Raw genomic sequence first — 17815 nt, 5'->3', positions numbered from 1 at the left:
GAAAAGTCAGAGCAGTTGTTCTCAAGCCATACTTGTCTTGAAGTTTGCTGCTGCTTTTTTCAACCTGAAGCCTTGTGTTCCTCAAAGTTTGTTTGTATTTATTCCATGTTGATCTATTAAGGCTTAATATCTCCCTACACAACTGCTGTCATTCTAACTTGGAGGTGTGCCACAAGTGTCCTCAAGAGTGATGGTGCGGAAGGCACTGAACACAGCAAAAGACCTGAATTTGTTTAGAAACAATCTAGTCGCATTGGTGAGTTTGTCTGCCTGGAGTGTTTCTATTGATGTTCAGGGTGTTCTGCGCTCAAGAACTCTGCGGGGTTTATTCTTCTGGTTTTGGGAGCAAAGAATTGACATTACTTAAACTAACTTCGTCTAATTAATTTTCAGTTACCTAAGAGGCCAATAGGCAATTTACTGCCAGATCACAAGGCCATTTGTTCGCTTCCCACTGGCAAATGCAGTAAGGGTGGGTTTGTTTTAAAGCCCCTCCCTGTGCTGAGGGCTGCGCTGGAGCTGAAGGCTGAAGCTGGGCTGCAGTGCAGGACAAGACAGCCTGCTCAGTAGTTACGGGGTCAGGGTCACAGCGGGGTGGCAACAAACTCGCTGCTGCCCTGGGCAGAACTAGAGTGGGGCAGATGCTGAACCCCCTGTCTGATACCTGTGTGAATGCCTGCAGTGCCTTTGTGACCCGTGACAAGCTTAATTGTATTGATCTTCTCCATACGGTTCAGTCTGAATGTTCCCACTTTCTAATCTTGTCATACCAGAGTTTTAGAGCACAAACATGTTTCAGACTTCTAAAGTGACAATAGCTTCTGTTTCTCTTGACTCCTCACCTGGAGTATTGTGTGCAGTTCTGGTGTCCTCAACATAAAAAGGACATGGAACTGTTGGAACAAGTCCAGAGGAGGGCCACGAGGATGATCAGGGGACTGGAGCACCTCCCGTATGAAGACAGGCTGAGAAAGTTGGGGCTGTTCAGCCTGGAGAAGAGAAGGCTGCGTGGAGACCTCATAGCAGCCTTCCAGTATCTGAAGGGGGCCTATAGGGATGCTGGGGAGGGACTCTTTGTCAGGGACTGTAGTGACAGGACAAGGGGTAACGGGTTAAAACTTGAACAGGGGAAGTTTAGATTGGATATAAGGAGGAAATTCTTTCCTGTTAGGGTGGTGAGACACTGGAATCGGTTGCCCAGGGAGGTTGTGAGTGCTCCATCCCTGGCAGTGTTCAAGGCCAGGTTGGATGAAGCCTTGTGTGGGATGGTTTAGTGAGAGGTGTCCCTGTCCATGGCAGGGGGGTTGGAACTAGATGATCTTGAGGTCCTTTCCAACCTTAACCGTTCTATGATTCTATGATTCTATGCACAAATGTTCTGAGACATTTGTGGCCAAGAGAAGAGCGGAACCGGCACATCTGTATGAATATGTATGGGTTGATCATCAGCTATGAATGACTTTGAAGTTGCTATCTTTGACATAGGAAACTTTCTAGAAGCTGAAAGAATGAAAGATATCCAGGAGCTTCATTCTTCTTTTAATTATAATAAAATTATTATAACTACATGCATGTCAGAGTTCTATAGGAATTTGTAATGCTCAGGGCGGTAATGTATGACTGGTTCTGGAGAAGGCAGTATATGTTCTTACTTGGTTAACACATTGGATGTAATGAGCAAGATTATCTAGAGCTTCATTAAATGACCTAGAAGTGTAAAGACTGTATCCAACTGTATCCTGAAATTTCTAATATCTTTCTATTGCAAGTAAATCACCTGACGAAACCAAGGTAAAGGGGAATGTGTCCCTGTAAATCAGTGAGCATTTAATGCTGCTATTCTGGCTTCTCCACAAAGTGGATGCAACTTGCCATCACCTCCCAGAGGAGTAAAAACACAACTTACAAAGTATGTGCAAGTAAATTTATTCTCATTTTACATTTCTGTTTCTTACCCTAACATTTACATTCCTTTGCATTCTCCCTCATAGTACTTGGACCCAGCTTGGCTTTACCCTGGTTAGCTGTACGAGCTGAGATTGATTTACCTTTGATCTGGATCTGAAACAGAGCAAGAAGTGAATGCAGCAGTGCAGGCAGTTCGGCAGCTGGTAGCATGGCCTGTTAGTCAGGACTTCGCTGTCTAGTATAGTCCAAAAAAACAGTGTATTTTGTTGGAAGACATTTCCAACTGACACCTCCTGGTTCCTGGCTGGTCTGTCTTCCTGTCAGGAAGATAAAACCAACCTGAAAGTTGTGTTGGAAATGTGCTGGGAATCCTCGGTCAGTTTTTTGTTTTGCTCCACAACTCCAGTCTGCAGGCCTAGAGAGGCTGTTGAAAAGTAGGGAGATGAGAAGCAGTAACTTGCAGCCTGTCTCTGGAAGCCACTTGCACAGGAGATGAGAAAACTTGAGCCCTGAGCTCCTCACCTCACCTACAGCAAAGAATGAAAAGAATCATTCTGTGTGAGGCACTGGCATGGCGTTACCTGTGTTTTGCTGGGTAGGGAAAGAGGGAAGACAAACCCAAAGAAACTAAGGCCCAAGCGAAATAAAGCATGAACTATTTTGAAAGCAAAAATATACTCTAATATCTCTGCGGACTAAAACCTAGCAGGTTTTCCTGTGACTGTGTGCTGGTGCATACGGGAAGGCCCCAAAAGGTGCTCTCCCAAGCACGGCCTTAACTCCCAAACCATCCTCTCCTCCTGACTATGCCCTTCAAATTGCCTCAAACACAGAGGAGTGCAGAGCTTTAAAGTGTTAATGTTGGCAGAATCTGGCTGTGTCGAGGAAGCACTCATTTCAGAATGTAAGTGCTTTCAGTAAGAGACTGCAACGAATGAAACTCTGTACTCTCCAAAATCCAGATCATTAATGTTGCAGTAAAATGCAGTCTTGCTGTTGCCCACCAGCTCTGCAGTGTTCAGGTCTGGTATCTCTTCCAGAATAAGCTGATGTCCATCTGCCGGCAGAATAGGTGGAAAAGGGCAAAGAAGCAGTGGCCAGTACTGTATTTGCTTCATTTCCTCTGAATTTCCTCCAAGCTTTAGCACTTAGGAGGGCAAAGAGTGGAAAACAGTGTTAATGTAGTTAGGTGCTGTACAAAATTCCCCACAAGTCCTATCAGCTTTGATCTTTGGCTTCACTATTATTACATTAATGTATCTCCTTTGAATGGAGCCTCCACCCTCTGCCATTTCTCATTCTAGCAGTAAAAGGCAAGAAATTCATTATGTACTTGTATTTGCTATTAACTGGCACAGCAGCCATAAGAAATGCAATGTATTTATTTGTAAGTACCATGGAATAAGGCTAAATTCAAAAGAAATCTCCAATAAATGTTAAGATGGTGCTATGGAACAGCTGGAACCTCAAGTGAACAACCTTGATAACCCAATTGTTCATTGACGCATAATTCATTTTGCTTCTACTGAAAGAGTAATTCCTCAGGACATTAAAGACTTGAGATTTTGTGAAGCTGAGAATCAAACCAGAAGGGACAAAATTCTCTCTTAACCCACATATTTGTTTAGATAAATTATGTGCTTTTTGGGTTTATTACCGTGCATTGTATAGGGTTGTTGTAAATTAGTCAGAACTGGGGAAATTAGAGAACTGGCTGCCAATGCAATTCCAGCAACACAGAAATGCTACATGGTTCTGCCTGGGCCCCCATAGATGTACGTATATTTTAATTCATCTTATTCTGTTGACTTGTATTACAAGGCAGAAGCAGATTTCCTGTATAGTTGACAGTCGGGACCTCACCTTTCTAGGTTTTTATCAGCTATGATGTGTTAAGGCTGAGACAGGGTACTGACCAACCCATGTCAGCTATTTTGGCAGGAAGGGGTAGCAGTTCCTCTGTCCCGGTTCCGCTGTAGCTGTATGATTCGCAGGAGTTGGTGGTCCTCAAACATTTAACCTGACTTGTCCATCTGTGGCAGCTCTTTGCAGCATTTGAATTCAATTACAGAAAGTGGCTGAAAAAGGAGCCTGGTTCATAAAGCAGCATGCCATCAGCTTCTGCTGCTGTTCTGTCATCCTCATAAGGCAGCTTTCACTGCTTCCTAGCAGACTTCAGTGGCAGTCTCTGACAATTAATTCACATTTATAAAATGGGTGAGAGAGATGACATCAGTGTATCGTCAACTCTAAATTAAAAAATCCCCAAAATCTACTAGTTTCTCTAGGTTGAGGCCTGGACTGTCTTGGTCCATGTTGGGTACATTGCAAAGACCTAGCAACCCCGGTAAGAGAATCTAAATGAATTGCCAGTAGCATAGATATTGCACTAACTCCTGCTCTTTGTAAGTTTCTAGTGTCAAGCAAATAGTGTTTTTTCTGATACTGAGTTCGCCTTTCTCTTATTGGACACATCTAAAATGTGATCTAAAGCCTTTATGATCACAAAATGTTATTTACGTGGCTACTTTACGTCATGCATGCATACAATTTGATTTACCTTGCAATGTCAGATTCATTTTGCTAGGCAGAAATTTTTATTATGTGTATCCTCTTGTAACTGGAAAGCATTACAACAGAGGAAACCTGTTGCTCATTCCCTAATAAACAGAAGATAGACTACACCAATCCTTAATTCATGACGAATCAGAAAAAATTAGCTGCACCTTCTTCTGTGGGTGACATGTCACTGCAGTTTTAGGTGTGGATGGTGAACTTGCACGGCGCTAGCTAACCTTGCAGTACTCTGAGGCACTGCTCCTCTGCCAGACCTGTGATGAGGCCCTTTCAAGCCCTGGGGCAATGCTCTGAGCTGCACAGCCTGGTTAGTGCCCAATGGAAGGAGTCGGGCTGCAAGTGGGAGCAGTTGGGGTGAGCCCCGCTCCAAAACAGCCCAGCTGCCCCTGGGTCGAGGTACCTGCTGCCTGCCTTAGGCTGATGGCTGGGCATTCTGGTTGAGCTGTAAGCAACAAAAGTTACTTTGTACTCCCAAGTACTTTGGTTTATAGCTAAATTTGAGCTTAAACATTTTCACCTTTGGTTTACAAGTTTCTTTCAAATGGGTTTTAATGAGGTTTGTGAGGCTGCAGAAGAAAAATGTATACACACTGTAATACAAGCTTATTTTAGCAAATGTGAAAGATGGAAGTGTTTGTTGTTTCTGAGTGTTGTGGTTTAAACCGAACCACAAACCTCATTCACTCACTCCCCCCCCTTCTTGCCCTCCCCCTGCTACTGGAGGGACGGAGAGGAGAATCAAAAAGAATGCAACTCCCACAGGTTGAGATAAGAACAGTTTAGTAACTAAGGTAAACCACTACTGCTACTACCAATGATAATAATGCTAAAGGAAATAACAAGGGAAGAGAATACAACACCTCAACACCAGCCAACAGATAACTTGCCCCACTCCCCCCAGCCAAGCACCGACTGATACCTCGTCCAACCCTGCAGTCCTCCCAGCCCTTCTGGGTCACTCCCAGTTACATCCTGGGCATGACGTGCTGTGGTATGGAATACCTCTTTGGCTAGTTTGGGTCAGGTGTCCTGTCTTTGATTTCTCCTCGCCTCCCCTCCTCCCTAGCAGAGCATGAGACTCACAAAGTCCTTGGCCAGACCAAACATCTGAGCAGCAACTGAAAACATCGGCGTTATCAGCTCTCTTCCCAGGCCAAAAAATGAAAACATAGCACTGCACTAGCTACTAAGGAGAAAAATAACTGCTACTGCTGAACCCAGGACACTGAGGCATGTTGAAGAACCAGCTCTTTCCTTTGTCATACACATAATGTGACTGGTAGAGCCTCCCTTCACAGGCTGTGAGCCATGCTATGCTGACACCTTGCAGGACTTCCCATTAGGGGCCATTACCAGAGCTTTTCTGACATCCCTCCCGTGAGAGGCCCATGGGCTCCCATGCAGCATGGTGGGGTCAAGGAGCTTGTGTGGCAGGGGCTGCCTGACACAAAAAGGCAACAAGGTCTTTGCTCTGCTTGTTTTTATTGGCGGTGTGGAACAACGTCTTTACATAAGCTGAATTTGTGTCACCAGTGTACGTTTCAGGTCGCATATATTAATATAGACAGATAAATATATCTCAGTAGAACACAAAACGTAACAGAAACAGTGTGCTATAAATATGCATTTACATTTGTCATAAATCTATACTATTGTATAAAAATAAAAGTATCACTAAAATACTTTTGTCTTTGCAACCCATACGTCAGAAGTCCAGCTGTAAGTCACAACCGCGTCTTACTCAACTATGGATCGCACACGAGCACTCAGGGGGTTGAGATCAGGGTCTCACCCCTGAAACACCACTGCTTGGAAGTCAAGCTCCTTTTGCTTTTGTTCGCTGTGAGTATAAATGTTCACAAATATTGGCTTTTTAATTTCTACATCCCACTCCTGTGTGTACACGGGTGTGCCCCTACAGAGAGAGTGAAACAATTACCTTCTTAAAAGTACCTTGTGCAGGGTTTGTATGTTCCAGGTCACACTGAGAGGTCTCATTAAATCATTGCCACTTCATAGAAACCACAAATGGCTTAGGTTGGAAGGGACCTTAAAGATCATCCAGTTCCTACCCCCTGTCATGAGCAGGGACACCTTTAGCTAGACCAGGTTGCTCAAAGCCCCGTCCAACCTGGCCTTGAACACTGCCAGGGATGAGGCAACCACAGCTTCTTATATGAATGAAATTACACTTAGCTCATTGATGAAGATTTTCTCCCTTTTCATGATGAACAGTCTATTCCATAATCTTCTGTTTGGAAACATTTTAAAATCTTCACATTTGATTTCCAAGAATGCATATGCACAGACTGTGTATTTTTCAGGAGAGAACTTAAGTTGTATAATACACATATTTTAAGATAAGAACCTAAGAAAAGTGCCTGTTTCCTGAAATGGGACCATGCCACATGGATTCTGTAGAGGCTTCTGTTAACTGAGAAGCAGCATAGTCCCTTATGAAGCTCCTGCTGGCAAACACAAAAACTTATATTGCGCTGGGCCGTGAATTTTATCCATCTGTGATTTAATCAGGACCCTCCAATTTAAACATACCAACTGAGTCTGAAGTCTCTTGAACAAAGTCTGGTACTTTGCAGACACTACTTTTAATGCGTACTAGCTGAGGTACACAAATGCCTTCCTCTGCAGGGACTGAGTTCAGTGAAGCTGCTCATTCAGGTACTCAAGCTGAATACTGAAAGCAAATCACTAAGTATCTAAGATACGAGTATGGAATGGTTGTTAGCTAAATAAGAAGTATGAGTGGTCATTCATCTCTTTCTCAAGTAAAAATGTAGTGTTGATATTTTCCATTATCAGTTTCCAGTGCTGGAGAATCCAAAGCACCCGTTATGGCAGCTGTAGACAAGGAAGGGACACTTAATGACAAACTGGTGTGGTCGTGGCGTCTGCCTGAATACTCAGTGGGTGTGTGGTGAGTACAGTGCCTGAGCTGCTGTTGTAATTCCAGCCAAAAAAGTAAAATGAAAACACGGGTAATATTTGCAAATAAGTATCAGTACCTATGGAACTAAGAATGCAAAATAAAATTAGGTGTTTCATTAGAGGCAAATTAATACTCAGATAACCATTCACAGCATTTTATGTCCTTATATGGTTACAATTTTAGACATACAATTCTATGAAAAAACTGTAGTGTTACATCTATGTTAAAAATGCAGAATGTGTTTGTAGTGACATGACATGGAACAAAGCAAAATTACTGGGAATGTTTCAAGGTAATTTTTGTAATTCTAGTATAGGAACAATTTAAAGTCATGTTTTGAACAGTATATTCATTAGGTGAACACTCGGTTGGACTAACAGTCTAACAGTATTCTTGCTTTTTTAACCATTTCTTTTTCACTTTGGGACAGCTTTTAAGCCAGAATATTATTCACACAATCTAAAAATAGATTTCGTCTTTGGTTTGAACCACAGCTCATGGAGTAATAAAACATATGTACTTTTAAGTGAATGCATTAACTTAAAAAAATGAGCCCAACTTTCCATCACTATAAATCATCATAGTTGATTTGCTCCAACATAGCTGACTTTTGATTGAGCTCCAAATGCTTATCGGGCCCACTGTGCTTTCATATATGGGGTTGTGGATAGCCTTTATCCAGCAGACTGCTTAATTGCATATATGCAATGCCAAAGAGGCAGTAAAATAAGCATGGACGTATAAGATCTATTGAATCTGTATCTAGAATTCTCAAACAGAAACATATCTGCCCTTCAAGTTCATTGTAATAAATCTATTCTCCTGCTCTTAGGCTTGGGGGTGCTTAAGCATGTGATTGTTCTGTCTACAAAGGAAGAAGAAACATCTCCACTTCTCCACAGGCAGGTAAGCAGTCCCTGGCCAGGCTTCCAAGTGTGCTCCAGCTTGCCTAACAAAGGATCCTCGCTGGAGTTAGTGCATGTTCTTTTAGACAGTAAGTTGTGTTCTAACAATGATGACTGAACACCTCTAAGCAAGGCAACATATTTCAGCTCGAAACTGCCTGAAAATATTGGTCCTTTGAAGGATTTGTAGGGAATGAAAGAGATAATGAGAAAACCCTCAGGATAACACTCACAGAACATGGGAATTACCAGATGCTATATTATTTTCCTGATTGAATTTACCGTATATTGCAGACTATGATACCCTACATCTACTATTAAAAATATAAAATATAAATCCCTCCCAAATGGGTTGATGCAAAGCTGATATGAGTACCAGTACTCTTAAACTGGTACTTACAGCACTACCTTGGAGACTTCCTTATATCGTAAGTTTGCTCTTCATTCTAGTTATTTATTGCTCTTTGATTTTGTTTGGTTGCATACACATCCCTTCTAGTCACAGTGACTAAATTCATTCCTGTGCAAACAAAAAAGGTCTAGAGTAGGATTGAATTGCACTTATGCTTTGTGCTTTGCCTCTCTGTCAGACTGCATTTTGCTCACTGATAGAATGAAATAATTAAGTCAATTCGTTACAAACAAAATTCTCCCAGCTCTCTGTGATGGATCTTCTCTCCAATATGCTGCTTTCAGAACAGTACTGTGCTTGAGGCCAGTGCACACCAGAATAAAGGCTAAACTATTTCTGCAGCATTTCTATACTGGGGGAGCATGCAAACACAAGTGGAAATCTGTGGAAATACACAGTGGCCACTCTCAAAAATAATGTTTTCCTTATGCAGTAAATAGAATGGTGGAATTAAATACTTTTCATGCAAATTTTCAAGATTTAATGGCATCAGCCTATTATTTACAGTGTTTCTTTCAACATTCTCAATAAGGGAAATGTCTTCATATTTTTTTTTCCTCTACATGCAAATCTTGCAGGAATAGATGTGCATATTTTAGAACTACTTGCAGGGAATATTAATTAATTGGTGTGCCTTAGTGTTTAATTTATGTCATACACAAACTTACTCAATTCTTTAGGTGATAAAATGTCAGAAGCTAATTATGGTTAGAAGTGGTAGTAAAACACATACTTGTATTACTTCCTCCTTCATTTCAACTGGTGAGACCAAGCCTTTTTGGCTGATGAGATTTCAAGTGAGAAATGTTAGATTTAATACATACAGTGTTTTAAATGTTGGCAACAATGTAAGACAAATGACATTTTGGTTCTACACTAAGGTATTACTAGTACTATCTTGCTTTTGAACGACTATATCATTGCTTCTTCATCAGGTGGATTCAGAAGAATATTTCTCACAGCCTTTTAGAGCTTGCGGTCACCCTGCAGCTGTGTGGCTGCTTCTTCTTTAGCAAGTGGCTTTGACACAGTAGAACTGCATTTGTTGCATAGATCTCTCACTTCTAGGAGACTTTCTTCCACAGCTTTTGCAAACATGTCTGAGGAGGTTTCTTTACAGTCTTTAAAACTTGAGATGCAGAATAATACATGCTCTGGCTGAGGGTTATAACATGCCCCATAACCATTGGGCACCACAGGCCCATAGCAGCAGAACATTTCCATAGTAGTTGGGACCTGGTTGCAGGGAGAAGGTAAGGAGTGACCTCTGATTAATCAGGGCAACTGAAATCAGCTGGTTAGCAATGAGGAAAAAGATAAACAGATGCTACAAGTCCTAGAAATGTGGTGAGTTCCCCCTGTGGAATACCAGTGCCTTCAGAAGTCCAGACTAGAAACTGACACTTGGAAGGTAAAGGCTGATCACGCTACAGAATTTGGTTGCTCTGTTTGTTTGCCTCGGTTTGAAAACTGGTATAATTTAAAGTGAATATAGTGTATTTCCTTGCTCACTTTAGATAGATCTGTAACAGCTATAAGCTTTTCTACTGATAGGGAATTTTTAAGGCTGTATGAAACTCTGATATGCAAAATTATGATACATAAAACTTCTCTGAGGTTTTTAATTTCTTAAGGTTATCTTATGGTTATGTTACACTTGGAGTGTAAAGACTGTAATCATAGAAATTAATATTGTCCATTTTTAATGATCATTTATGATTTTGGTGCTGTATAAAAATATGTTTTAATGCATCTGGGTGCTACGTTTCTATTACATCTCAGTTTAATCATGGTATAATAGAGGAGTGAAACACTTTCTCCTGCAGAAAATGAAAGATGTGTCAGAAATCTATATGTTTCAGTCTTTGTATACATGGGCCTTCACAAATAACATTTGGCTTTTTAATGGTGTAGAACAAGCCATTAGTCCTGCTAATAGAGCCATAGAATTGTCAGATAAATTTGCTGTGCAACAGCCCAAGGCCATAAAGCTGTTCAGAAGCACTCTTTGCTCATGGATAGTTTCTTGGAGAATTTATGTAGTAGTATGTTGGTTATATTCACTCATGTCTGAAAGCCTACAAACATTATGGCAAGATCAGATTACTTATTAAGGCTTTATGCTGTAGCGTGGTATTATAAGTCTCTTTTGTTGAATAGTTCTAATCTGTGCAGTTGGGTTAGTGTTTCAGTAAATTAATTCCTACATAGATTTCTTCTTTCATTAGGACTGCTACTATTATGTGCAATGAAACATTTAATTTTTAGCACTTAATTCTTAGGCTGTATGCTGTAAGGAAGTTTCATTATTCAGAACATTAAATGTATAAATGTTGACTCTTAGAGTCAACATATCTTAGTGTAGTTGCAAATAACTGTAAATCCGCACGTGTCTAAAATGCCTGTAAATCCAAGACGCACACCTGCGCGTGTTGCAGTCTTACACTGAATAACTGAAGGCTCTCAAAGATTTCAAGCACAGCTACTTTGAAGAATAAAGTTTTCTCATGGCTGTTGGCTTATGTTTCTCAGAGTGGCAGCCTGTCTGGTGTGTGGCTGTACTGTTCCTGGAGTACGGAATTCTGGATAGACCTGTCACCTTTGGGGAAGGGGGAGAAGAAAGGGAATGGGAAGATATGTAGTTTGGAAGGTGAGGAAACACTGACCCCTCATGCAAAGTTTACTGAGTTTGTTTGTGTGCATTTTCAGAATTTCTGGGAAGGGCTTTGGGATGTCACAAAGGAAGTGACAACTTTAGCCAGTATTTACTGTGCAGATTGTGTGGAATGAACCAAAACTGGCTTAAAAATCTGGAGAATTTTGTGGACTTCTTGATGGTTCTTGGTGGCACTAGGCTTTTTCGGTTGGTTGGTTGGGTTTTACATTGTGCTCACTGTGAACTACAAGGGCTGGCAGAACACAAATAACCTTTACTTAGCAAGAACAGTGAACAGGAGAAACTCACCTGGCTGGTTGAGAGGATGAATCGATTGCTTGTCAAATATGTCTCATCCGTAAATATCTCTGGCAGTTCCTTGAAGTGCTCCCGTGCCACCTCTCTGAGCCCCAGCAGATGATTGTCTATTGCCATTCCAGTAATAGCCTGTGTACAACATGATCAGACAGCAGCATTTAACTGAGTGTGGAGATATTTTCTTGGCTGTTACTGCCTTGTTTTCTGGTCAGAGTTAATGAACTTGGTGTGAGTGATGTAATGCCTGTGACGTTCAGATGTTACTCTGAGGTATGTATTTGCTGGAGATCAGTATCTATAAATTCTGAAGATGTTAACAATTAAGAAGGAGATGGTCTTGAGATGTATTATGTGCTGATGTCATCTGGTGTCCTGGGCTTTCATCATCAGTCAGAGCTGAATGTCGTGGGCTGGGCTTCCAAAGCTGCTGAGGGGAGCATATGGGACACCAGATATCTCTAAGTATGTTTTGGAATTTCCTGTGCATTGCTTGGGTTATATTTCAAGATAGGCTCTAAAACACCTCCAAATTAGAAAAAATTACTCTTTTACTGCCTTGCTGCCTGCATTTTACTCTGGCAGGTAAAGCCAGGTGTCATTCCATAGAATTTAGAACTAAAGATCTGGTAGATGTCTGCAACAGATTTAGCAGGAGTCTATGTGCCATCCTGTGCTTGCCCGTGTGTCTACTCACCATCATCCCCAGCACAGAACCAGATATGCTTGCCCCCAAGCTCTGCTCCAGAATGTCCCAGATTTCATCTCCTGCTTCATGGCTACAGGTGAGGTGGTTGGCAGCATGTGCAGTGGCTGAGTGTTAGCAGCAAGGGAACACTGGTAGCCGGCGAGCCAGCTCACAAGAACTACTGCCCAGTCTTTCTGCCATGAGCCTGCTGTGCTTGGGTCTCTCTGCTCTATCCACACACCTAATGCTGTAGATTTAAGGAATTTTTTAGCTTAAGATCTTTCCCTGCTAGCAAATGTCATTGAAGATGGCTAATGGGATCAAAAGTCAATAGTGGGAGATGGGCAGGCATGATAGTTACAGAGTTTTGTTTCTTTAGGAAACCAGATCAAAATTTGTTCCAACCGGTCAGGAATCGCCTGAGATTAGAACATGCATTCAAAATCGTTCTGTTTGGGTTTATTCTACGCTGGTGAGAGCATTGATTATGAGGACTGAGCTCATGCCTGGTAACAGGCTGAAGTCATATAAGAAGGGAATGTTGAACAAGGGACATTGTACTACCCTGAGAGTAGAACTGATATCTTCGTGGCACAGGCCCCTCGTAACAAGGGAAATAAGCAACCTGAGAGAAGGCAGGATTTGAAAAAGAGCACAGGCTTGGTTTTCCTCTTAAGGGGGGAGATAAAAAAAAAAACGAAACGTGCAAGTTTGCTTCTTCTCTCAAGAGGAGAATCATTCTAACCACTAATAAGTGCTTGTTGCAGGGGGCTGGGATTGCATAATCTTGTTTGGCTTATTAAGGAGTAGGCACTCACTGGTAAATGGGCTATTTGTTCATCAGCCCAGATGAAGCAAGGATGCTCGCAAAAAAGTAGTGGACATCAGGACAGAGTTTATGTTGTTTTTCCCATAGAAGGAAACTGCCTTGATAATCAAAGGAAATATTTTGCCATCACACAAGATTTATAAGGCTGTTAGCAATGACATTTTTGCAACATAGATCAATGTCATGTCTGAAGAGAGTCCGAGACAGGCTAACGAAATAAACCGTGAGTCAACGCTTAGGAAAAAAGTGTGCTAAATTGAATTTGAGAGCTCCACATTTAAGATAGCAATGCTACTAGTAAGCCCTAACGAGGGGAAATAAAATCATTAAATTGCTTTTTGTTTTACAAAGTAGATTCTTTTTGGTTTTCTTCGGATCTATTACATTTCAGTCTGTTACACACGATTTAGTCAGACTATGTAAGTCTTGCCCATAGTTTAAAGGCACAACAATTGCATTATACTTTTTTAGAGAAAAAAGGGGGAGCTTGGTGAATAGAAATACCTGGAGGGCTTTTTAACTTTAAAGAGAAATTAATTTTCCAGTGGTGATTCTAGTATCCTGCCCATGGGCTGCACTGGAGGCTGGATTTTATAACAGTTTTTGGAACTGAAATAATGTGGAGGGGGGGTTTATGGAAATTTTTAATTTAAAAAGGATTTTGTGCAGAAACTCCATTGGTTGTGCCCTAGTAGACGTACGACTATGTTGTTTTGTGAGGTTACCCTGAGATAGTTCGGGTAAGATAGTTGCCCTGAAGTCAGACTTGCCTCTGCTCTATGGATGACGTGGAGTCTCAGCTCCTAAGAGGTGGGCTCCCAGCACAAGGCTTGAAACACAAAACTGGTTTGTTTTCTCCCCTGCCCTCCCTGCTTCTTTTGTTTCACAGTCTCAGGAATAAATGCTGCCTGAAAGCATCACTTCACCTCACCGTGCTCTGAGTATACCTTTGAAAACACCTCTGGAAGTGAATGACTTCTTGAATATTATGAATATTCAAACAGTAATCAGCAATGTGGGTTTGTTTAAGCAATGTTCTGAGGGAAAACCGTAGGTAGCAAACTCACTTAACATAACTGGTTATTAACATTTACCAATTTCATATGTGGTTTGGCTAAGTCGTTTGTGGAGGAAATCTGTGCTTTGTCTTGGCACAGTGTGATGCTGAGCGTTACCAAAGCTGAATGGTCTCATTTTCAATCAACAGAAAGTGGGTTGTGTTCGATACTAAACTGATTTCTTCACTGGAGGTCATCTCTTCCTTTTATTAGACACTACATTCAGGTCCTTAAAAGAGAACTCACTATAATCATTCTCACATTGTTAATGACCTTTGTTAGAAATATCACTTTGGAATACCAGAATACACTTCCCACAATACTAGTCCATCTGAGGATCAGGTCCCAGATAGGGACTTCTCTCCTCTAGGGAAGAAAAACATAAGAAAATTAATAAATAGTTAGTTTTAGGGTGAAAAAAAACCCCCCAAAGTTCCTGATGTGTTACTGGTATCTTGAGCTTATCTGTAACATAGCTTATGGGGCTAAATACCTTTAATTTTTTGGGATCTGGATTTTGCTGTTGGAGTTTCGTTTCTCTGCATGTTACACAGCAGTCAAGTGGGTTGCTTTTAAGACTTGCTTGCTTCTCATCCTGAGAAGTCTCTTGGCTCTATACTTGCCTTTCCCCATTAGAATAACCTGTGGCTAATTTTCTTGGTTATCTTCATGCCTAACATTTTATGTTGATCCCAGAGCACAGAATAAAGTCTTATTTCACCTGGGTACTGTTCTCCCTTGCAAACCTTTCCATAGTTATAAAAAAATCCTTTTATTAAATTTTTATTGCAAGCTCTTTAAGATGGAGGCCATTCCTTAATTGTTAATTTGTATAGCACCAGACTTTGAGGAATACTGATTTGTGTCTGGGACTCCTAATTATGACACAGATACAAATCATGAATGTGTCACAGATGCATATTCCCCATGTACCCAAGATTGATTGTCTTGCCACTGATGTCTAATGCAGAACTTTGTTATCTTGCTTTGAAGGAAGTACTTTTTAAGGTGAAGTTCGTTGAATATGGCTATTTGGATGCTATTCAGGCCATTAGAAATGTTCCTAAGTGTGACATGGCAGGTACTTTCCTATTTAGAGATGTCCACGTTTTCTCTTGCTTAAGTAGTTAATGACTGTATCTTTGTACTTTTCTTGAAAAAACTAACCAGTCCTTATTCAGGCAAAGCAGTGTTTTACTTACCAGAATAGTGTAATTAGTCTGAGCTGCAATTGCATCCTTAAATCTCTTCATCTTCTCAGAATCCTGTTGGGGGAATGAAAATATACCTGATTATTGAACAAATTCTCAATGAAATATCATCTTACATCAGTTTATGAGCCACACACCAGCAAGTGCTCTCAAATGTCCCTTGCTCCTGGCTCAGGTGTAAGTACTCTTTATAAACAAAAAACCACAGGGATTCAATATCCTGATCAGCAACAGTGCCTGGTTGTGCAAGGGCTGAACAGGTTTGATGGTGGTGATCTGAAGTCAAGGAAAGACCTGCAGTTCCTTTTGTGGATTTCTTCCATGGATTTTGGGGGTGTAGATTATTACTAATTGAATCACTCTGGAGTAGGGAAAATTATTGCCTAGTGTGACTCAGTGTTTTCAAAACACCCAGGCAGTCTGTCTCCTCCAGAATAGTTTATCTAGACAGTGGCAACGATATGAATGAAAGCCATTACTGATATTTTACTAGCCAGTCAAAAATTACTCCCCTGTGTGAAAGGGCATCTAGAATTTTCCAAGGCTGCTCTGCCCTCCACAGATGCCTCACATTTCAGATAACAAGCCAGTAAATTTTGACTCCTGTCAAATGGCAGCCTTTTATATTAAGGGAATGGTCCTAAGAAGTGCTGCCCAGCCGTACATCAAGTCCGACACAGCAACTTTGGGCGACCCTGAAACAGTCAGAGATGACTGGGCCTCCAGATAAACAGGGAACCTTCAGCTCCGATGGACGATGAATGATCTTTTGAACAAAGAACTCATCTTAAAAACAATTCAAGGCCACCACCAGGGGCCTTCAGAGTACAGAGTCTGATATTTTTTCATAGGGATAGAGCTAGGCCTTAGTTCCCTTATACAGATTAAATTACCAAATGCACTCTTTAAATCTGTTTAATTTACAGCTATTCAAGCAATCTCTGCAGTGTCAGTTGCTGCTTCCTTTACAGCAAGTGTCAAATACATGAGTTATTTCTCCTGCTAGAGAAACAGTCCAATTCGATCAGTCTTTGACTGTTCTAGTTATCGTTTGAAGATCATTTTTATTAGCATCAGATAGAAATCGGTTTTTAATTTGATTTGGATTAATGGCTACTAACAAACAGTATTGTGGGGTGTTCAAGGCTACTGAAACCAAGTGATGTATCTATTTGTGCAAACCAGATTTAACCCCTTCACATCCAGACACAATCTGTAGGCCTAAAGAATAGGAGTTGGAATAGGGTTGTGTTAAGTGAATTTCATTTCTAATGATTCTGTGATAATAATATATACAGGTTTGAACTGAAAGACAAAGATGTTCACATCAAAACAAAGGTTTCTAAAAGTTTGTTAGAAGGAATGATCAGAGATCAGTTTAAATGTCTTTCGCATCTTTCAGTAAGCAATAAGCTAGGAAAGCTGACAGTGGATTGGTTTGCGTTATGTTCGCAGGTTTTTTAGAGGAGAGGGGATGAAACCATTATTCTCCCTGTTCGGTACTGCCGAGTCATTCAATGTAAAGATTTTTGGGGCTGAGACTGAGCTCACTTGAGACATATGTGGTGTTCTTCTGCTTGCTTGTACGAAGCCGTACAGTTTAGGATGCTCTGCGATATCGACGTAATCTCAGATTTGCATGGTAAAAGAGAGAAGCTTTGGTAGAGCTGCAGAAGTCAGAAAGTGTTGGACTAAGGAACGTGGGAAGAGGTTGTTAGAGGGAATAAGAAGGATCTGCCAAAACAATGCACTAGAAGCAGGCTGGCTCCTCCTAGAAGTACAATCAGCCTGCAGCAATGTGCACGGGGGCTGTGGGTATGCTGAGCACCCAAGTGTGGAGGGGAAGGTGTGCAAAGATGACATCAGCTTCTAAGGAAATCTGATTACAAATCATGTTCTCAGACAGGACACTGATAGCAAATAACAGTTTCTTCTTCTCTGCTCTATGGTAGTCAGTATTATGTTTAATAGTATGGTCAAAATCTGCCTCGGAATACCCACTCAGCATGCAGGATTATTACTTCATGTTTCCTTTGAGCTATCATTTTAACATGGAACTTACTTGAGTCTTGTTTAATCATGAGCTAAGCTCTGGGCATGGTAACCTTGAGGAGACTGAAGAAGCAGTGAAGGAACAGAGCACTTCTCTGGGCAAATTTTCCTCACCCTCTGGGACATTAGAGCTTGATTTACAGTATTTCATTAATTTGCACTTAATTCACTCATTGCCCAGCAATGCTTTGAGCAGTGCTATGCCAGATTCTAAAGAACAGCCATGTGGGCTGTTGCCACTGGAGTGGGCTTACTGT

General features: G+C 41.2%; 2 protein-coding genes across 2 annotated transcripts in view; both read right to left on the bottom strand.

Moving 5' to 3' along the window:
* Window positions 1-1816: 1816 nt before the first annotated feature.
* On the bottom strand, window positions 1817-4487 carry C3H10orf53 (chromosome 3 C10orf53 homolog). Its single transcript, XM_065670638.1, has 3 exons — window positions 4469-4487; window positions 2857-3055; window positions 1817-1901 (listed from the first exon to the last, which is right to left on the bottom strand). Exons 1-3 carry the CDS (start codon window positions 4485-4487, stop codon window positions 1817-1819), a joined length of 303 nt encoding a protein of 100 aa, XP_065526710.1.
* A 5228-nt stretch (window positions 4488-9715) lies between these two features.
* Window positions 9716-17815, bottom strand: part of CHAT (choline O-acetyltransferase) — a 28899-nt gene continuing 20799 nt past the window's right edge. Inside the window, exons 12-14 of the mRNA XM_065672814.1 lie at window positions 15498-15560; window positions 11715-11852; window positions 9716-9985 (exon numbers count right to left, since the gene is read on the bottom strand). Coding sequence (XP_065528886.1) covers window positions 9716-9985; window positions 11715-11852; window positions 15498-15560 — 471 coding nt within the window. The remainder of the gene's footprint in view (window positions 9986-11714; window positions 11853-15497; window positions 15561-17815) is intronic.

Source organism: Lathamus discolor, chromosome 3 (assembly GCF_037157495.1).
Source record: "Lathamus discolor isolate bLatDis1 chromosome 3, bLatDis1.hap1, whole genome shotgun sequence".
In the NCBI taxonomy this organism is placed as follows: Eukaryota; Metazoa; Chordata; class Aves; order Psittaciformes; family Psittacidae; genus Lathamus; species Lathamus discolor.
Note: the sequence above shows the minus strand (reverse complement) of the source record. Positions and strands in the feature narration are given on the sequence as shown.

Bases quoted from the DNA above. Each gene is read 5' to 3' on its own strand.
- C3H10orf53 (XM_065670638.1), bottom strand. The intron at 1,902-2,856 runs GTACAGAGTTTC...ATACTTTGTAAG, and splicing joins AATGATCTGGATTTTGGAGA to TTGTGTTTTTACTCCTCTGG.